At 44.0% G+C, this 18,835-nt stretch overlaps 1 protein-coding gene and 1 long non-coding RNA gene across 2 annotated transcripts in view; one reads left to right on the top strand and one right to left on the bottom strand.

Moving 5' to 3' along the window:
• The window catches only part of LOC130355405 (uncharacterized), a 32,057-nt gene extending 31,300 nt beyond the window's left edge, over nucleotides 1-757 (bottom strand). The window contains exon 1 of the long non-coding RNA XR_008888509.1: nucleotides 634-757. This is a non-coding gene — a long non-coding RNA (uncharacterized LOC130355405). The remainder of the gene's footprint in view (nucleotides 1-633) is intronic.
• A 33-nt stretch (nucleotides 758-790) lies between these two features.
• The window catches only part of DIAPH3 (diaphanous related formin 3), an 882,879-nt gene continuing 864,834 nt past the window's right edge, over nucleotides 791-18,835 (top strand). The window contains exon 1 of the mRNA XM_056555485.1: nucleotides 791-1,316. Coding sequence (XP_056411460.1) covers nucleotides 1,203-1,316 — 114 coding nt within the window. The 5' untranslated portion in view covers nucleotides 791-1,202. The remainder of the gene's footprint in view (nucleotides 1,317-18,835) is intronic.

Genomic DNA, 18,835 nt, shown 5'->3' with positions numbered 1-18,835 from the left:
ATAATGATGGCATAATACAGGTGGCATTCTATATAATGATGGCATAATACAGGTGGCATTCTATATAATGATGGCATAATACAGGTGGCATTCTATATAATGATGGCATAATACAGGTGGCATTCTATATAATGATGGCATAATACAGGTGGCATTCTATATAATGATGGCATAATACAGGTGGCACTCTATATAATGATGGCATAATACAGGTGGCATTCTATATAATGATGGCATAATACAGGTGGCATTCTATATAATGATGGCACACTACATGCAGTACTCTATACAGTCATGGCGCACTACAGGCAGCACTCTATTAGTGATGACACACTATATGCAGCACTCTACATAATGATGGCACACTACATGCAGCACTCTATATAGTGATGACACACTACATGCAGCACTCTATACAGTCATGGCGCACTACAGGCAGCACTCTATTAGTGATGGCACACTACAAGCAGCACTACTCTAGATGGTAGGTGCTATACAGGGGTTTAGCTATTGGCTGTATATATATATATATATATATATATATATATATATATATATATATATATATATATATAGTGAATGCTTTCACTGATTGGCATGAAGAATAAACTGAGGGCTGCGACACATAGTGACCTGGAAAGCTTCTACACGAGTTATACAAAGCGTTCCTTTCCCCGTTGAGAAGTTGGAGGCTAGGTATCCTGGATATAATAAATATACCACCTCCCGCCTTCTCTCCTCCTCAGATGACTCCGCACTTCCCTGTTCTCCTACATTAGTAATAACTCGGGATTCTCCGCCAGCTTTCCAGTTTTCTGCCAGTTACAATGATGTCCGCTGACAGTCCTCTTCTATGTGACGTCACATCTAGAGCGTCTCCTTCATTGGTTACTCGGTCGCGTTTCTTGTGAATGCGCTTCTCCTATAGGATGAATAAGAGAGCGGTGGGCGTGGCTGAAGTGGCGGGAACATTGAGTGTGTCGGTGGGTGAGCAGGGTGTCCGGGCGCTGGGCACTCGCTGTCCTGACTGGTGGCGTCTCCCTGGCAGCGCATGATATCGTAGTCAGCCGTAAGTGGATGAGCGCAGCCCTCCCAGCGGTAATCGGATTCCTCCTCCCTAATCCGCTGTCAGAGAGGCCAGGTGACAGCTTCATTTTACCGCCCGGGGCCGTGACAGACATCTGCTGTCTTCCCTTCTTCCTATGGATCCGTCAAGGGCTAAAATGAGCCGCAAACAGCGAGGGGCGCCGGGTACCGGATCCGGCTATCCGGATTATCAGACGGGAGAAGACGGGGACAGGAAGATTTCTAAGTTTGTAAGTATGAGGGAGGCGGCGGTCATGTGACTCTGGCACATAGTACTGGGGCACTATATACAGACAACACTATCAATGGACGGTCCCCACATAAATACTACCTGTATACCGGAGAGATAAGTGCAGGACCATGCCAGCAAAGGTGCTTGCCTCCAGCTGTTGCAAAACTACAACTCCCAGCATGCCCGGACAGCCTTTGGCTGTCCGGGCATGCTGGGAGTTGTAGTTTTGCTACATCTGGAGGCACTCTGTTTGTGAAATATTAGGTAAGGGTGCATTCACACCACGTTTTTGCAATACAATTCCCATATCAGGTTTTAGATGAAAAACGGATTCCTCAAAACCTGACTAAACTGTATCAAAACGTGTGTACAAATTTTAACCCATATACGGCTGAAAACCATATACTGTTTGGAATATGATGTCTGGTTGCATTTGTTTTTTTAATGAAAAAAAAGATACGTTTTTAACTTTTCACTCCATTTTGAATAAAGTTTCACTTGTTTGATTGAAATTCCAAGAAAAAAAATTGTGCAAAGTCAAAAACCGTATGGTGAAAACTGATGGGACCGTACACACATACAGTTCTGTACGGTTCCCATTGACTCCAATGTTAAAAAAGACGTATATGGTTTAATAGTTTTTCACCCGAACCAAAAAACGTGGTAGACTACTGTTTTGGGTACGGGTAAAAAAACGGACAAACCCGTATAAGACGCAAAACGGACTAAACCGGATGATGCATTTGACATACGGTTTACAATGTTAAGTCAATGCATACAGTTTTCTATACAGTTTTCTATACGGTTTCAAAACCTGTCCTGAGGAAAAGTTGCTTAGTTGCCCCTAGCAACCAAGCAGATCGCTTCTTTCATTTTTCAGCAGTCATCCTTACAGCTAAGAAATCAATTTTTTGGTCTCAAAAACATGCTATAAATTTTTTTTTACTAAAATTAATTTTAAAGGTGATATGCCCATGCGGCCTGCACATAAAACTGGACTCATCAGCCTCTGCTCACCCGGTATCTTGTTCCGGTGCCAACGTCTTCATTCTGGTCCGACCGCTCGTCACAATGCCTGTCAGCAAATAGGCTAAGCGGCAGTGTGATGCAATGAGCCGCAGAACTGGTCACTTAGGCTTTAAGGGGTACTACATTGGAAAACATAGACACAGGGGTAGTCCAGGGCTGAAAAACTTATCCCCTATCCTAAAAAATCTTTACCCTTCCAGTACTTTTTAGCAGCTGTATGCTACAGAGGAAACTCTTTTCTTTTTGAATTTCTTTTTTGTCTTGTCCACACTGCTCTCTGCTGACACCTAGTGCCCGTAACAGGAACTGTCCAGAGCAGGAGAAAATCCCCATAGCAAACCTATGCTGCTATGGAGAGTTCTTGACAAAGACAGAGGTGTCAGAGAGGACTGTGGACAAGACAAAAAGAAAAGAATTTCCTCTGTAGCATACAGCTGCTAAAAGGTACTGGAAGGGTAAAGATATTTTAATAGAAGTCATTTACTAATCTGTTTAACTTTCTGGCACCAGTTGATGGAAAAAAAAAATAATAATAAAAAAAAAAAAAAAAAAAATTTACCACCAGAGTACCCCTTTAAATGCATCACACTGCCACTCGCCGACCTAAGCGGGACATTGCTGTGGACAGCGATTTGCTGAACTGCAATGTGACGAGCCGACCAGGAGGAAGACTGTGGTGGAGGAGCGTTACGAGATACCAGGGGATAGGTGGCAGGGGAGTCCTGTTTATTGTATTGTTTGTAGGTAGTCCGGGCATTATGAAAGGAAAAAATTGTACACCAGACTTAAGTGACAAAAGCTAGAAAAGCTTCCTCTCTTCCCTTCCACACCACCAGCATGTCATCTACAAAACAATACGACTTGATGCTGCTGGAGAAGGAATGAAAACGCATGTTCTCTTTTGAGGATGGCTCGGAACAGTTTGGCCTAAACACCCCCATGGCGATTCCTCCAACCTGCCTGTACCTATCCTCGAAGATGAAATATTGTGTGATCGAATAAATTCTAATGCTTCACAAACAAAATGAGATAAATCAGTTTGATTCTTAGTCATAGCCTGTACACCCACATCAATAGGGATGGAGTGTACAGGCTCTCAACATCAATGCATGCAAGATGAAGTCAGAAAGATGAAGTAAAAGGTCCACAGTGTTCTGTATGTAGGAAGAGATGCTCATATTTGGATGGTGGTTCATTCATAGACACAATCCCTGCAACAATAAGGCGACCAGGGGGTTAGGTCTGCAGCTTGTAAACCTTTTGGACGATAGTACAAATATGGACGGTTGGGGCTAGATGGTAGGTGCCTCTCCGTTAGTCTCCTAGACAGGCATCATTTTGCCATATAAGGGTAATAAGGGTAGGGTCACATGTAGTGTATATGCAGCACAAAATCCACAGCACAGTGCGAAATACGCTGCATATTCTCCTTAAAGCAGACACACAGGTACCTGCAGCAGCCCTGTATGCAGTGATGTTTGGAGGCGGACCCAGCGTGCCATTGTGACTGTTGTGCAGGCCCATCTCCAAACCTTACTGCACACACAGTAGTATCGACTATCAAGGGTAGCGCTTTGTCTGCTTACGGCTGCGTTCACACGCTAGTAACTAGCAGCGGGTTTTCCGCTGCGAGTTGCAATACCATTCATTAGAATGGGTTTGCAGACAGTCCATAAATCTGATACTATTGTGGACTGTCTGCGGCCCCTTTGAAATGAATGCATAGCATAAAATGTACTGTAATAGTCAGTAAAGACTAGCACTACTTCCCCTCCCTTGTCTGGCTTTAGTAAAGCTCAGCTATTTATGTGCCCTGAAGCATTTCATACCTTGCTCATCTTGGTACAAGACATTATTTTTAACTTTGGGATTAATTAAGATTTACTGAATCATTGTTGAGATTGGACTGTACATCTCCAGAGAAAACAATGGCATCAGGTTCTCATTCATACTGCTCTGGTATATCATTTGGTTCAGTAGCAAAACCTGTCGTTTTTAATCTCCTCAATAGTAAATTCTTTCACTACCGAAAACTCGGGGGATCTATCAAAGAAATGGGTGTTTCACTTTCTAGGCTCATATATGTATTTGAAATACTTCTCTTAGGGTTTATTCACACGGCATTCAGACAGCAGAAGAGTACATATCAACTAAACTGTCCCTGATTTCCCCCCCCCCCCCCCCCAATCTCATTAAGGCAATCCCTGCCTTTATTTCTACTTAAAAATTACTATAAATACCTTTTTCTACCTCAATTAGGCTGCTCGTCTCTTGCACTGTGTGCAGGGAGGAAGGGGTGACCCGGCAGGCGCGACGTGATCTGTAGCCTGGCCCGGCACACTTCTGCCCCTCTTGCTGCGATCCCTCTCTTGAGGTATATATATTTAAGGTCAAGACAAATCCGGTATTTACTATTAGCAGAGCCGCACTCCACTGACTCAGAGCACGCTCTGCTGAAGTATGTGGGGAGCTGAGCTCGTACCTGTCCTGGCTGCAGTGCGATTTAGGACTCATGCTGTGGTTCCGAAATGCTTGCAGCCAGGACTGGTAGGGAGACCCCTAGTGGTTAAGTATTTAAAGTTAAAATGCACATAAAAGGAGGCAACATTTTTAATTAAAAGCAATTACAAAGTTGTTCATTAGCGATTTATCTTTAATACATAATTTTTTTTTGATGACTTTAAATAAAAGCCCAATTGCCCATTCACAATACAGTACAAAATTTTTGCATGCGGAATGTCCGCGTGTATTCCCCCCCCCCAATTCTGCACAAGCCAGAAACCATCTGCTGAAGCGGAATTGGTACAGAAATTCTGCCGTGTGTATAGACCCTTTAAGTATGTGGTAAGATTAATTTTGTGTACCACTCTGAAGAGGTCGATCTCAAATAGGTCAACTCTTCAGTTTGCCCAAAATTGAACCCTTTTGTTCACAACTCAACACAGTTACGAGGTAAAGCAACATCTGTCAAATGACATTAATACATTGTCCTATTAACATGTCACTTATTGATGGAGAAAATAATCCTGCTCAGGACCTTTCATTGACATCAATGGGGCTTTGATTTCACAAGGATTCCAGGCAGAATCTGCTCCAAATGACGTGTGCGCCATGGGTCTTGCATGGAAAAGAAATTCAGTGAGGTAATTGTGCTGTGTGAGAAGGCCCTTAGAGGAAAGCATAGTGCCTTCTAATAAGTGTTCCTGAGATTTGGAAAACATGGAACAGCTGACAGGCTCCCTTTTAGGGTACGTTCACATGTACAGGATCTGCTGCATATTTTTTGCAGCTAATTTTGCTACCCATTAACTTAATAAGATAATATGCAGCAGATCCTGAATGTGTGAACATACCCTTCATGTTGAATTCACACGTACAGTATCCTGCGCTGTTTGGATCTGATTTCAATGTAAACGAAATGACTGAACACCGCTTCAAATCCAGCGCATCAAATCTGTACAGGGTACTGTACATGTGAATAAACCATAAAGAGGGGAAATCGGCAGCAGAAATGGACACTTTGCAAATCTATGAATCCGCATTGCCAGACAATTTCTGTGGGAGAAATAAATCTGCGGCATGTGCCTGTTGTATGTTCTCATCCACATGTGTAGTGCATCTCCTGTGAGTTTTCTGTGTGAAAATTGGCAGCCTATCCACTAAGGCAGTGTTTCTCAACCAGGGTGCCTCCAGCTGTTGCAAAACTACAACTCCCAGCATGCCCGGACAGCCTTCGGCTGTCCGGGCTTGCTGGGAGTTGTAGTTTTGCAGCAGCTGGAGGCATCCTGGTTGAGAAACACTGCACCAAGGTGTTTGCTGACAGCTGCTCCAGACTGTTGCTAAGTTGTTTTCTGACAGGTGTTTATTAGAGACTGTTGCTGAGGTGACTGCTGTCAGGTCTCCCTGGTCCAAACACAGCCTGGCTAAGACTGTGTTCACACTGCTGTCTAGACTAGAGATGAGCGAATTTACAGTAAATTAGATTCGTCACAAACTTCTCGGCTCGGCAGTTGATGACTTATCCTGCATAAATGAGTTTAGCTTTCCGGTGCTCCGGTGGGCTGGAAATGGTGGATACAGTCCTAGGAGACTCTTTCCTAGGACTGTATCCATCTTTTCCAGCCCACCGGAGCACCTGAAAGCTGAACTAATTTATGCAGGATAAGCCATCAACTGCCGAGCCAAGAAGTTTGTGACGAATCGAATTTACTGTAAGTTCGCTCATCTCTAGTCTAGACCCGTCCAGTTCTCCTGTTATTTAAAAAAATAAAAATAAAAAGGGACAATGGCGGATGCAAACGGATTTTATCCGTTTTGATTCGTTATTGTTCAGTTAATAAACCTAAAAAAAATTTTTTTTGGGTTCTGATCATGCTCAGAAGTAAAAACGGATCAAGAAACGGATTGAAAAAATGGATGCAAACAGATGACCTGTTTTTCATAGACTTCAATGCAAAATTTACTGTATCCATTTTTTTTTCTTCCGTTTTTTTGTTTTTTTTTTTTACGGAAAAAAAAATACTGCATGCATGGTCTTTTCTCTCGTAACAAGACTAAACGGAAATGAGCGCAGATGGGTACAAATGGATGTGAAAGGATTGGAAAAAAAAATAAAAAACACGGGATTATTTTACAACCATTTGTAATCCCTTTACAAGCAGCAACAGCGGAACCTAAACTGGGACAGACGGCCGTGTGAACGCATCCTAAGGCTCCCAGGTCTTTCTTGGAACCGGTCTTCAAAGTAATTGTTGACAATTGTCCAGTCAGCAGCTTTTGCTAATGCCAGGTAGAGAAAAAACGAGCTCTTTTGTGTCACCGTCCTTCTCTACAGTAGGAAAGGGATTTCCAGTCTCGGGGTGCATTCACACCACGTGTTTGCCATACAGTTCCCGTATCAGGTTTTTGAATGAAAAACGGATTCCTCAAAACCTGACTAAACTGTATCAAAACGTGTATACAAACTTTAATCCGTATACGGTTTGGAAAATCATGTCTGGTTGCATCCATTTTTTTAAGAAAAAAAAGTATTCGTTTTTAACTTTTCCATTATGAATAAAGTATCAATTGCTTGATTGAAATTCCAAGAAAAAAACTGTGGAAAGCCAAAAACGGATGTAACCGTACGCACATACAGTTCTTTATGGTTCCCATTGACTCCCATGTTTAAAAAAAAAAATAAAAATAAAAAAAACTAAGTTTCAATGATGAAAGGGAGAGTGATTGTAGGATTAGACTTAGTTATAGTCTGTAAGGCTGGGTTCCCATTACGGTTTCCCCATACGGGAGCGCATACGGCAGGGGAGAGCTAAAACCTTGCACTCCCGTATGCCTTTCTATGCGCTCCCGTATGTCATTCATTTCAATGAGCTGACCGCAGTGAAACGTTCGGTCGGCTCATTTTTGCCCCGTATGCGCTTTTACAACCGGACCTAAAACCGTTTTTAGGTACGGGGAAAAAAGTGCATATGGCGCAAAAATGAGCCGACCGAACGTTTCACTGCGGTCAGCTCATTGAAATGAATGACATACGGGAGCGCATAGAAAGGCATACGGGAGTGCAAGGTTTTAGCTCTCCCCTGCCGTATGCGCTCCCGTATGGGGAAACCGTAATGGGAACCCAGCCTTACACGGAGATACATAGGTCTGCATTGCAGCTGCCCACAGAATTCAGTTGGATTTTTTTCATCTATTACTTCATTTTTGGCTTTGTTCACACTATTGCCATTGTATAATGGTAGAAAGGGATCTCTTACATGAGGGACAGCAATGCAGCTTTGGTGTCCAGGAGAGATACAAAATGAGTTTGCACAGTTGTACATATGGAGGTGGGGGTTGTTTCAGCATTTGGATAGGAAATCTGGAATATGACCTATAGGTGCCATGGACCACAGCTTCTCTTTTCCTCGTTTGATCTATCTCCACCATTGTCTAGCCTACTCCAGAGAACTACAGTCTACTATAGACATTCACGGATCGTGAATATAGACTAAGGCAGAATCTGCTTCAAATGACGTGTGCGCCATGGTTCTTGCATGGAAAAGCATAGGAGGAAAGCATAATGTCTTGTAATAAGTGTTCATGAGATTTGGAAAACATGGAACAGCTGATAGATTCCCCTTAACCCCTTCAGGACGGAGCCCATTTTGGCCTTAAGGACCGGAGCGTTTTTTTTTGCACATCTGACCACTGTCACTTTAAACATTAATAACTCTGGAATGCTTTTAGTTATCATTCTGATTCCGAGATTGTTTTGTGACATATTCTACTTTAACATAGTGGTAAATTTTTGTGGTAACTTGCATACTTTCTTGGTGAAAAATCCGTAAATTTGATGAAAAATTGGAAAATTTTGCATTTTTCTATCTTTGAAGCTCTCTGCTTGTAAGGAAAATGGATATTACGAAAAAAAAATTTTTTGGGTTCATATATACAATATGTTTACTAAATGTTTGCATCATCATAAAATTTATGAGTTTTTAATTTTGGAAGACACCAGAGGCTTCAACAGTCAGCAGCAATTTTCCGATTTTTCACAAAATTTTCAAACTCGCTATTTTTCAGGGACCAGTTCAGGTTTGAAGTGGATTTGAAGGGTCTTCATATTAGAAATACCCCATAAATGACCCCATTATAAAAACTACACCCCCCAAAGTATTCAAAATGACATTCAGTAAGTGTATTAACCCTTTAGGTGTTTCACAGGAATAGCAGCAAAGTGAAGGAGAAAATTCACAATCTTCATTTTTTACACTTACATGTTCTTGTAGACCCAATTTTTGAATTTTTACAAGGGGTAAAAGGACAAAATTTTTACTTGTATTTGTAGCCCAATTTCTCTCGAGTAAGGACATACCTCATATGTCTATGTAAAGTGTTCGGCGGGCGCAGTAGAGAGCTCAGAAGGGAAGGAGCGACAAGGGGATTTTGGAGAGTATGTTTTTCTGAAATGGTTTTTGGGGGGCATGTCACCTTTAGGAAGCCCTTATGGTGCCAGAACAGCAAAAAAAAAACACATGGCATACCATTTTGGAGACTAGACCCCTCAGGGAATGTAACATGGGATAAAGTGAACCTTAATACCCCACAGGTGTTTCACGACTTTTGCAAATGTAAAAAAAAATCTTTTTTTTTTTACCTAAAATGCTTGTTTTCCCCAAATTTTTTTCTTTTTAAAAAGGGTAATAGCAGAAAATACCCCTAAAAATTTGAAGCCCAATTTCTCCCGATTCAGAAAACACCCCATATGGGGGTGAAAAGTGCTCTGCTGGCGCACTGCAGGTCTCGGAAGAGAAGGAGTCACATTTGGCTTTTTGAAAGCAAATTTTGCTCTGGGGGCATGCCGCATTTAGGAAGCCCCTATGGTGCCAGGACAGCAAAAAAAACCCCACATGGCATACCATTTTGGAAACTAGACCCCTCGGGGAACGTAACAAGGGGTTAAGTGAACCTTTATACCCCACAGGTGTTTCCCGACTTTTGCATATGTAAAAAAAAATTAATTTTTTACCTAAAATGCTTGTTTTCCCAAAACTTTTACATTTTTAAAAAGGGTAAAAGCAGAAAATACCCCCCAAAATTTGTAACACAATTTCTCCCGAGTACGGCGATACCCCATATGTGACCCTAAACTGTTGCCTTGAAATACGACAGGGCTCCAAAGTGAGAGCGCCATGCGCATTTGAGGCCTAAATTAGGGACTTGCATAGGGGTGGACATAGGGGAATTCTACGCCAGTGATTCCCAAACAGGGTGCCTCCAGCTGTTGCAAAACTCCCAGCATGCCTGGACAGTCAACGGCTGTCCGACAATACTGGGAGTTGTTTTGCAACAGCGGGAGGCTCCGTTCTGGAAACAGTGGCGTACCAAATGTTTTTCATTTTTATTGGGGAGGGGAGGGGAGGGGGGTTGTATAGGGGTATGTGTATACGTAGTGTTTTTTACTTTTTATTTTATTTTTTGTGTTAGTGTAGTGTTTTTAGGGTACAGTCGCCTGGGCGGGGGTTCACAGTAGTTTCTCGCTGGCAGTTTGAGCTGCAGCAGAAAGTTTGCGGCAGCTCAAACTTGCAGCCAGATACTTACTGTAATCCTCCGCCCATGTGAGTGTACCCTGTACGTTCACATTGGGGGGGGGGGGACATCCAGCTGTTGCATAACTACAACTCCCAGCATGCCCGTTGGCTGTCGGTGACTGCTGAGAGTTGTAGTTTTGCAACAACTGTAGGCACACTGGTTATGTATCACTGAGTTTGTGACCTAACTCAGTGTTTCACAACCAGTGTGCCTCCAGCGGTTGCAAAACTACAACTCCCAGCATGTACGGTGCATGGTGTACGGTGACTGCTGAGAGTTGTAGTTTGCAACAGCTGGAGGCACACCGGTCGTGAAACACTGAGTTAGGTAAAAAAAAAACTCTGAGTTTCACAACCAGTGTGCCTTCAGCTGTTGCAAAACTACAACTCTCAGCAGTCAACGACAGCCAACGGGCATGCTGGGAGTTGTAGTTATGCAACCATCAGATGCACCACTACAACTCCCAGCATGCACTTTAGCTGTTTGTGCAAGCTGGGAGTTGTAGTTATACAACAGCTGAAGGTAAACTTTTCCATAGAAAAAATGTGCCTCCAGCTGTTGCAAAACCATAAGTCCCAGCATGCCCATAAGGGAATGCTGGGAGTTGTGGTGGTCTGCCTCCTGCTGTTGCATAACTACAGCTCCCAGCATGCCCTTTTTGCATGCTGGGAGCTGTTGCTAAGCAACAGCAGGAGGCTGTCACTCACCTCCAACGATCCACGCCGGAGAGTCAGTCCCTCGTCGTCACCGCCGCCGCCGCTGCTCCTGGGGCCCCGATCCCAACATTGACGCCGGGGATCGGGGTCCCCAGCACCCGGGGTGCACGTCCCGCACCCGCTCACCTCCTCCGGAAGAGGGGCGGAGCGGGTGCGGGAGTGACACCCGCAGCAGGCGCCCTGATTGGTCGGCCGGTAATCCGGCCGACGAATCAGGGCGATCGTGAGGTGGCACCAGTGCCACCTCACCCCTGCAGGCTCTGGCTGTTCGGGGCCGTCAGAGACGGCCCCGAACAGCCAGTAATACCGGGTCACTGGAGACCCGATGGACCCGGAATCGCCGCAGATCGCTGGACTGAATTGTCCAGCGATCTGCGGCGATCGCCGACATGGGGGGGCATAATGACCCCCCTGGGCGATATGCCGGGATGCCTGCTGAACGATTTCAGCAGGCATCTGGCTCCGGTCCCCAACCGGCTAGCGGTGGGGGCCGGAATTCCCACGGGCGTATGGATACGCCCTCGGTCCTTAAGGACTCGGGATGCAGGGCGTATCCATACGCCCTATGTCCTGAAGAGGTTAAGCGTATGTTCACACGTACAGGATCTGCTGCTAATTTTGCTACCCATTAACTTCATAAAGTAGCACAATCAGCTGCAGAAAATATACAGCAGATCCTGTACGTGATAATGTGCCCTTCGTGTTGAATTCACACATACAGTATCCTGTATATATGGAGGTGGGGCTGGGAGTTGTAGTTTTGCAACATCTGGAGGTCCGCAGGTTGAAGACCACTGAGGGGATTGGCAGGCGGTGATGATGAAGGGGGGTGGATGATGACGGGGGTGAAAATGATGGGGGGGATGATGTATTTCCCACCCTAGGCTTATAGTCGAGTCAATAACTTCAATGAAATTATGTTATCCTACTTACACAGCAGAATTTCTTCAGGAATTCCATTGAAGTGAATGGGCAATTAATTTCTGTGGAATTTACTGCAGAATTTTCATGCAGAAATTCTGCCATGTGAACTTAGCCTTATAGTTACCCTTTAACCATCCATTTCTCCTGGCTATATCTAGAGATCAGTGGGGGTCTGTGCATTCAGACCCCACCCAATCTCAACCCTTGATATGTCGATGCAACATTTCAATGCTTTAGATGGTGACGGTGACATTTTAACTTTGTTTTTCAGTGGGAAAGTGCTGCAGGCAGATTTTAGCTGTCAATCATTTTGTATGCGTTTGTTTTATGGAGTCCATTACAATATATAAAAATATAGCATGCTGTAACTATGGCTTTTTCTTTCACTCTGTTAGTGATTGTATTCTCCTAGAGGTGATGGGGGTTGGCGAACTTATAACATTGCCATAGTTTAAAAGGGTTGTCCCGGTAGAGAGAAACAGATAATTTCTTCTAAAAAAGAAAAGCGCCACATCTTTCCCCAGGTTGTGTGTGATATTACAACTTGACTCCATTCACTTCAGTAAACTGAGCTGCAGAACCACACACAAACTGCGGACAGACGTGGCATTTTTTAAATTTTTTTTAAGAAATCAGCTGTGTTTTCTAATCCGCGATATCCCACTGGGCAGTGTTCCGGCTACGTTCCGAACCCTGTGTGTGCACTGCGGGGGTTGGCCACCGCCCTCGCGAAGTCAGGCCATGCCCCCTCAATGCAAGTCTATGGGAGGGAGCGTGGCAGCTGCCACGCCCCCTCCCATAGACTTGCATTGAGGGGTGTGGCCTGACGGCATGAGGGGGTGTAGCTGACCCCCACAGCATGCACAGCATTCGGAACTAAATGTTCCGAATGCAGCCGAAACACTGCCAAGTGGAGTGCCCCTTTAAAGTGCTTATCCAGGTATAGGAAAACACAGCTGACTTCTTCAGAAAGAGCACCACCCCTGTCTTCAGGTCACATGTGGTATGACAACTTTACTCTATTCACTTCAATGGAACTAAGCTGCAATACCGCACGCAACCTGATAACAGGTTAGGTGCTGTTTTTTATTTATTTATTTATTTATTTTTTTTTAGTTATCTCCTCTGTTTTTCTGATTCTGGTTAACCCCTTTAATTTTCTGTCATGTCAAAGAGGTGATACTGAGCTGCTCAAGCGCCTCTGCCTTGCCTGCCTCCTCCCTTGCCCCCAGCCCCTCCTTGATTTATGTACAAGGATCAGCTAAGGCTGCTTTCACATTATGAAAAGTACCCGTTATAAAATAGCGGGCGATCGCGGGGTTAAACCGCCTTTAGAAAATCCCTAACATACGTTAGAAAATCCCATAATAGTCTATGGGATTTTTCTAATAGCAGTTTTAACCCGTTATCGCCCGTTATTCATGACGGCCGTTATTTTGTGACGGGAGATTGAACAGAAGAAATAGTGCATGCACTATTTCTCCCATTACTATCTCCTATCATAAAATAACGCTATTATGGGATTTTCTAATGGCGGTTTAACCCCGCGATCGCCCGCTGTTTTATAACTGGTGTTATATAACGTGTACTTTCACAGTGGGAAAGCAGCCTTACAATCAAGGAGGGATAGGGATTTTCTTCCTTGAGCTGAGAAAGGATATAAGTTTGTCAGTCATCACTCCAGCAAAAGTACAGTTTGCTTTTATACCCTTAAAGGGGTACTCTGGTGCCAGAAAGTTAAACAGATTGGTAAATTACCTCTGATAAACATTCTTAATCCTTCCAGTACTTATTAGCTGCTGTATACTACAGAGGAAATTCTTTTCTTTTCTGTCACGACCACAGTGCTCTCTGCTGACATCTCTGTCCATGTTAGGAACTGTCCAGAGCAGCATATGTTTGCTATGGGGATTTTCTCCTGCTCTGGACAGTTCTTAAAATATACAGAGGTGTCAGCAGAGAGCACTGTGCTTGTGACAGAAAAGAAATCCAGATAGAAAAGACTAGTATACAGCCGCTAAAAAGTACTGGAAGGATTAAGATTTTTTTTAGTAGAAGTAATTTACAAATCTGTCTGACTTTCTGGCACCAGTTGAGAAATAAAGGGTAGCTGCAGCTGTTAGCATCAAATACAGCTGATAGACTCGTTTGTAAAAATGCACGTGAAAATGTATGTCGCTCCTTTTACAGTAAACCACAGAAAAACACATGAAGCATAAAAAGCTGAAGCGAAATTCCTGACAGGATCCTGGTCATGTGAACATGGCCTGGCGAGTATAATGTGCCATCAAGGAGTGATTTTGATATTCTTTTTGAATGCCTCCAGGCCAGTGTTTCCCAACCAGGGTGCCTCCAGCTGTTGCAAAACTACAACTCCCTGCATGCCCGGACAGCCTTTGGCTGTCCGGGCATGCTGGGAGTTGTAGTTTTGCAACAGCTGGAGGTGCCCTGGTTGGGAAGCACTGCTCCAGACATATGCTCTATACTTCACTAGCCATACCAGAGCTCAGCAGTCACAGCCCTGAGGTCAAAGTTCAAGCATGCAGCCTTATCATTAGAGATGAGCGAACTTACAGTAAATTCGATTCGTCACAAACTTCTCGGCTCGGCAGTTGATGACTTATCCTGCATAAATTAGTTCAGCCTTCAGGTGCTCCCGGGGGCTGGAAAAGGTGGATACAGTCCTAGGAGACTCTTTCCTAGGACTGTATCCACCTTTTCCAGCCCACCGGAGCACCTGAAAGCTGAACTAATTTATGCAGGATAAGGCATCAACTGCCGAGCCGAGAAGTTCGTGACGAATGGAATTTACTGTAAGTTCGCTCATCTCTATTTATCATGGCAATGGGCTTTGAGAATCTTTTCTGATCTTCCAGGACAGGGTGCAGCCCTGGCCTTGGCTCTAGATATATCTCTGTGTATCAGCCGCAAAAGTAAAACTAGTCCAATAATTTTCGATACGTGCATTACATATCTAACATATAGTACGTGTGTCCCAGCTGCTCTCTGCTTCTCATTCAAGCATCCTATATTACAGTGGATGAAATGAAATGAAATACAGCGTATGTGACAATTGATTTTAACACTCCGGGGCTGTAACAAAGATGGTTTATGGCTTCAAACACAGTTCATACCCAGAGGAATACCAGGGCCAAAATCTAATGATAAAAATAAAAAACATCAATGTGTACGGGAAGCAGAAGTCCTACAGCGCACATAACTTATGGAAGAAAGGCATGCACGAGTTTATGGTGATGCTTCTGTGTATATAGGGGAACAAGTCAGTGGAAAAATGTCTTCTATGAAAAATTATAAAATATAAGCAGGGAATATAACAGTACAGTTGTGTGCATACATTTGCATACATACAGAAAATTGGTAAGAAATGTACCATTTGTAAAGAAAATGTGCAGTTTCACAATTAACTGTAAGGTTATAACATGGGTTACAATGGTACAATCCTGAAACAAAACTGGCAACAAATAAAAAAAAAAAAAAAAAAGTCTGCACACCCTTATTTCTTAATACTGTGTGCTGCCCTCTTCTAATGACAACGTGTAGTCTCTTGTAATAGTTGTCTATGTGACTTAAAACTGCCTCCGGGTCATTCTTAGCCTTTGGTTGTCTTGCGTGAACCACATGTTTGAGATTTGCACAGAATGATATTAAAGGAGTACTCCACCCCTAGACGTCTTATCTCCTATCTAAAGGGGGACTCCCGTGATCTCTTCTGCAGCACCTCCTGTCCATGAGCTGCACGGAGCGACTATCGCTCCATGGCTGGTGACGGGCGATACAGGGGCCAAGGTATCGTAATATCACACCCCGCCACCTCAATGCAAGCCTATGGGAGGGGGCTGACGCCCCCTCCCATAGCCTTGCATTGAGGGGCCGGGGCGTGGCATCAATAGGGGACTGAACCGTGACCAGGGCTGTGGAGTCTGAGTCGAGGAGTCGGACGAAATTTTGGGTACCTGGAGTCTGAGTCGGCAAACAATGCTCCGACTCAGACTCCTACTAAATTTAGATTGGAATTAAAAAAAGTAAGTTTAAATGTCCCAATTCACAAAAAGTTATAATTAATGACTTTTCTACTTTAAGAATAAAGACCAATGCATGCAGTGCCTCACGTAACCGCAAAACGAACACGTTAAGTGACCGTGAAGAAGCATGCATTTCATGTGCTTTACTATATGGCACACAACGCACAATTAGGAGCGGCAATACTTATACTTTCCATAGTGTTGTGTTCTGCTGTTACAGGGAACCCATGGGTAGCCTAGCCTCTCACTGATAAGGGGTTAAGGAAATATGTTTTTTGCAGGACTAGAGACACTTGTATAAGTGAAGGGAATGGAGGGTCAATAGTTCAAGACTGAAGCTGTAAACCATTGGAAAAACTGCTGCCATTCAGCTAAGGCTATAAAAACTTGTAAACTCGATTGTTAGCTTAAAGGGGATACTTCGCACCTAGACATCTTATCCCCTATCTAAAGGATAGGGGATAAGATGTCAGATCGCCAGGGTCCCACAGCTGGGGACCCCCGGGATTGCCGCTGCGGCACCGCGCTATCATTACTGCACAGAGCGAATTCGCTCTGTGCGTAATGACGGGCGATACAGGGGTTGGAGCACAGTTACGTCATGACTCTGCCTTTCGTGATGTCACGGCCAGCCCCCTCAATACAAGTCTATGGGAGGGGGCGTGGCGGTCTTAACGCCCCCTGCCATAGACTTGCATTAAGGGGGCGGGCCGTGATGTCACGAGGGGCGGGGCTATGACATTACGCTGCTCCGTCCACTGTATCGCTCTGTATCCGTCCCCCGAACTCGCTCTGTGTAGTAATGAAAGCACGGTGCCGCAGCGGCGATCCCGGGGGTCGCCAGCAGCGGGACCCCGGGGATAAGATGTCTAGGGGCGGAGTACCCCTTTTAAACTTTAAACATGACTATGGGATTCTACTAGGGAAATCATGTTTTACAATAAATGCCCCTTCCTTGATCCTCCCACTGCCCTATCTTCAGCAGCAGATCAGCACGCAAACTGTTCAATACAGTAGACTGTTGGCTTCCCAGCCAGTAGTCCTGTGGTAATGACAGGTATGTTACCTTTCTTTCCTTCAAGGAATGTATAAAATACATTCACATATTAATACAGAGGAGTCGGAGTTGGAAGTACAGAAAACTCCGGAGTTGGAACATTTATCTACCGACTCCACAGCCCTGACCGTGACGTCATGATACCCCAGCCTCCGTATCGCCCGTCATCAGCCATGGAGCTGCTCATGAATGGGGGTGCTGCAGGAGAGATCAGACATCTTATTCCCTATCTTTTGGCTAGGATATAAGATGTTTAGGGGCGGAGTACCCTTTTAAGGTCAGGAGACTGTGGTGGCCACTCCTGGACCCTCATCTTTTTCACCTGTGACCACTAAAAGATAAAATTGGCCTTGTGCTTATGGTAATTGTCGTGCTGGAATGTACCATGGGATGTACCATGCACAGTTTTTGTGGCGAGAAATGCCAATTGTCTTCCAGTAGTTTCTGATAACTCTGCAGTCATCTCCTCTTTTCTTCAGATTCCCTGTGCCTAAAGGGCTCACAAACCCTCCAATACATAAATGACCACCTCATCACAGTGGGGATGGTATTTTTCACTATAGGCCTTATTGACCCTTGCCCAAACATGGATCTTTATGTTTGTGACTTTGAAGCTCTCTTTTGAAAACCCCTTTAGGCCTCCTTCACACTCCCTGGTCCCACCTCTGCCTGTATCGAGAGCGAACCTCTCCTGTTCTGGACATTTTGTTACACAGACATAGGGAAAAGCATGGAGCACAATGTGAGATTGGAAAGAACACAACTTCCTTCAGGCAAACGGCTGCTGGAAGGCTTGATTTATTTTTTATTTTTTTTAATGGAAGTAATTTACAAATCTAATCCTGGCAGAAAGTGATTTGGAAAAAAAAAAAAAAAAAAATAATAATAAAAAATAAAAAATAAATATATATTTTTTTTTTTACTTCAATGTAATCTGCTGCTGATTTTCTGTTTAAGATTCACCACTGCTTAAAGTAGGTAGTGCCCGTACATTAGGGTTCATTTACACCTACATAATCTGCTGCAGGTTTTCTGTTGTGGAAAATCCACATCAGATTTTGTGGCTACCAATTTAATTCAATGGGTCTGAAGCAAATTATTAAATTATGTACGCATCAGATTATGCACTTAAAGGGTAGGGTGGCACATAGTGTATACGCAGCGTATTTCTTGCTGCGTATTCTCCTATGAACAGACACACAGGGCTACCAAACAGCAGCCATGTGTGTAGTGAGGTTTGCACATCAGTGTCTCGTTGGTGCACTGGCCCCACCGCCAAACCTCACTGCACACACAGGGCTGCCATGGGTACCCTGATGTGTCTGCTCATAAGAGCATATTTCCCACTGTGCAGCTGATTTTGGGCAGCATGAAATACACTGAAATGATCTTACCTTAAATAATTAGGTGCAGGCCGGTTTGTCCTTGCATATGCTATATACCATTGAAGAGGTTACAGCTCTTGCACAAGCAATGTGACCTTCGAAGAGCTGATAGATTTAAGTGATAATAGTGCTGAGGATAAGCCATCTATTACCCATTTGGGGGCCATGCACACAAGGATTCACCACTATGACTGCTCGGACAGGCGTCATTCCCGTTGACGATGTCCGCAAAGAATTTTGCCAAAAAATTAAGGTAATAATTTTTTTTAGCAGAGTTTGGAATGCAGAAT

The sequence above is a fragment of the Hyla sarda genome, chromosome 2 (genome assembly GCF_029499605.1).
Source record: "Hyla sarda isolate aHylSar1 chromosome 2, aHylSar1.hap1, whole genome shotgun sequence".
NCBI classification, from domain to species: Eukaryota; Metazoa; Chordata; class Amphibia; order Anura; family Hylidae; genus Hyla; species Hyla sarda.
The sequence above is the reverse complement of the archived record's forward strand: the minus strand, read 5'-3'. Positions and strand labels throughout refer to the sequence as shown.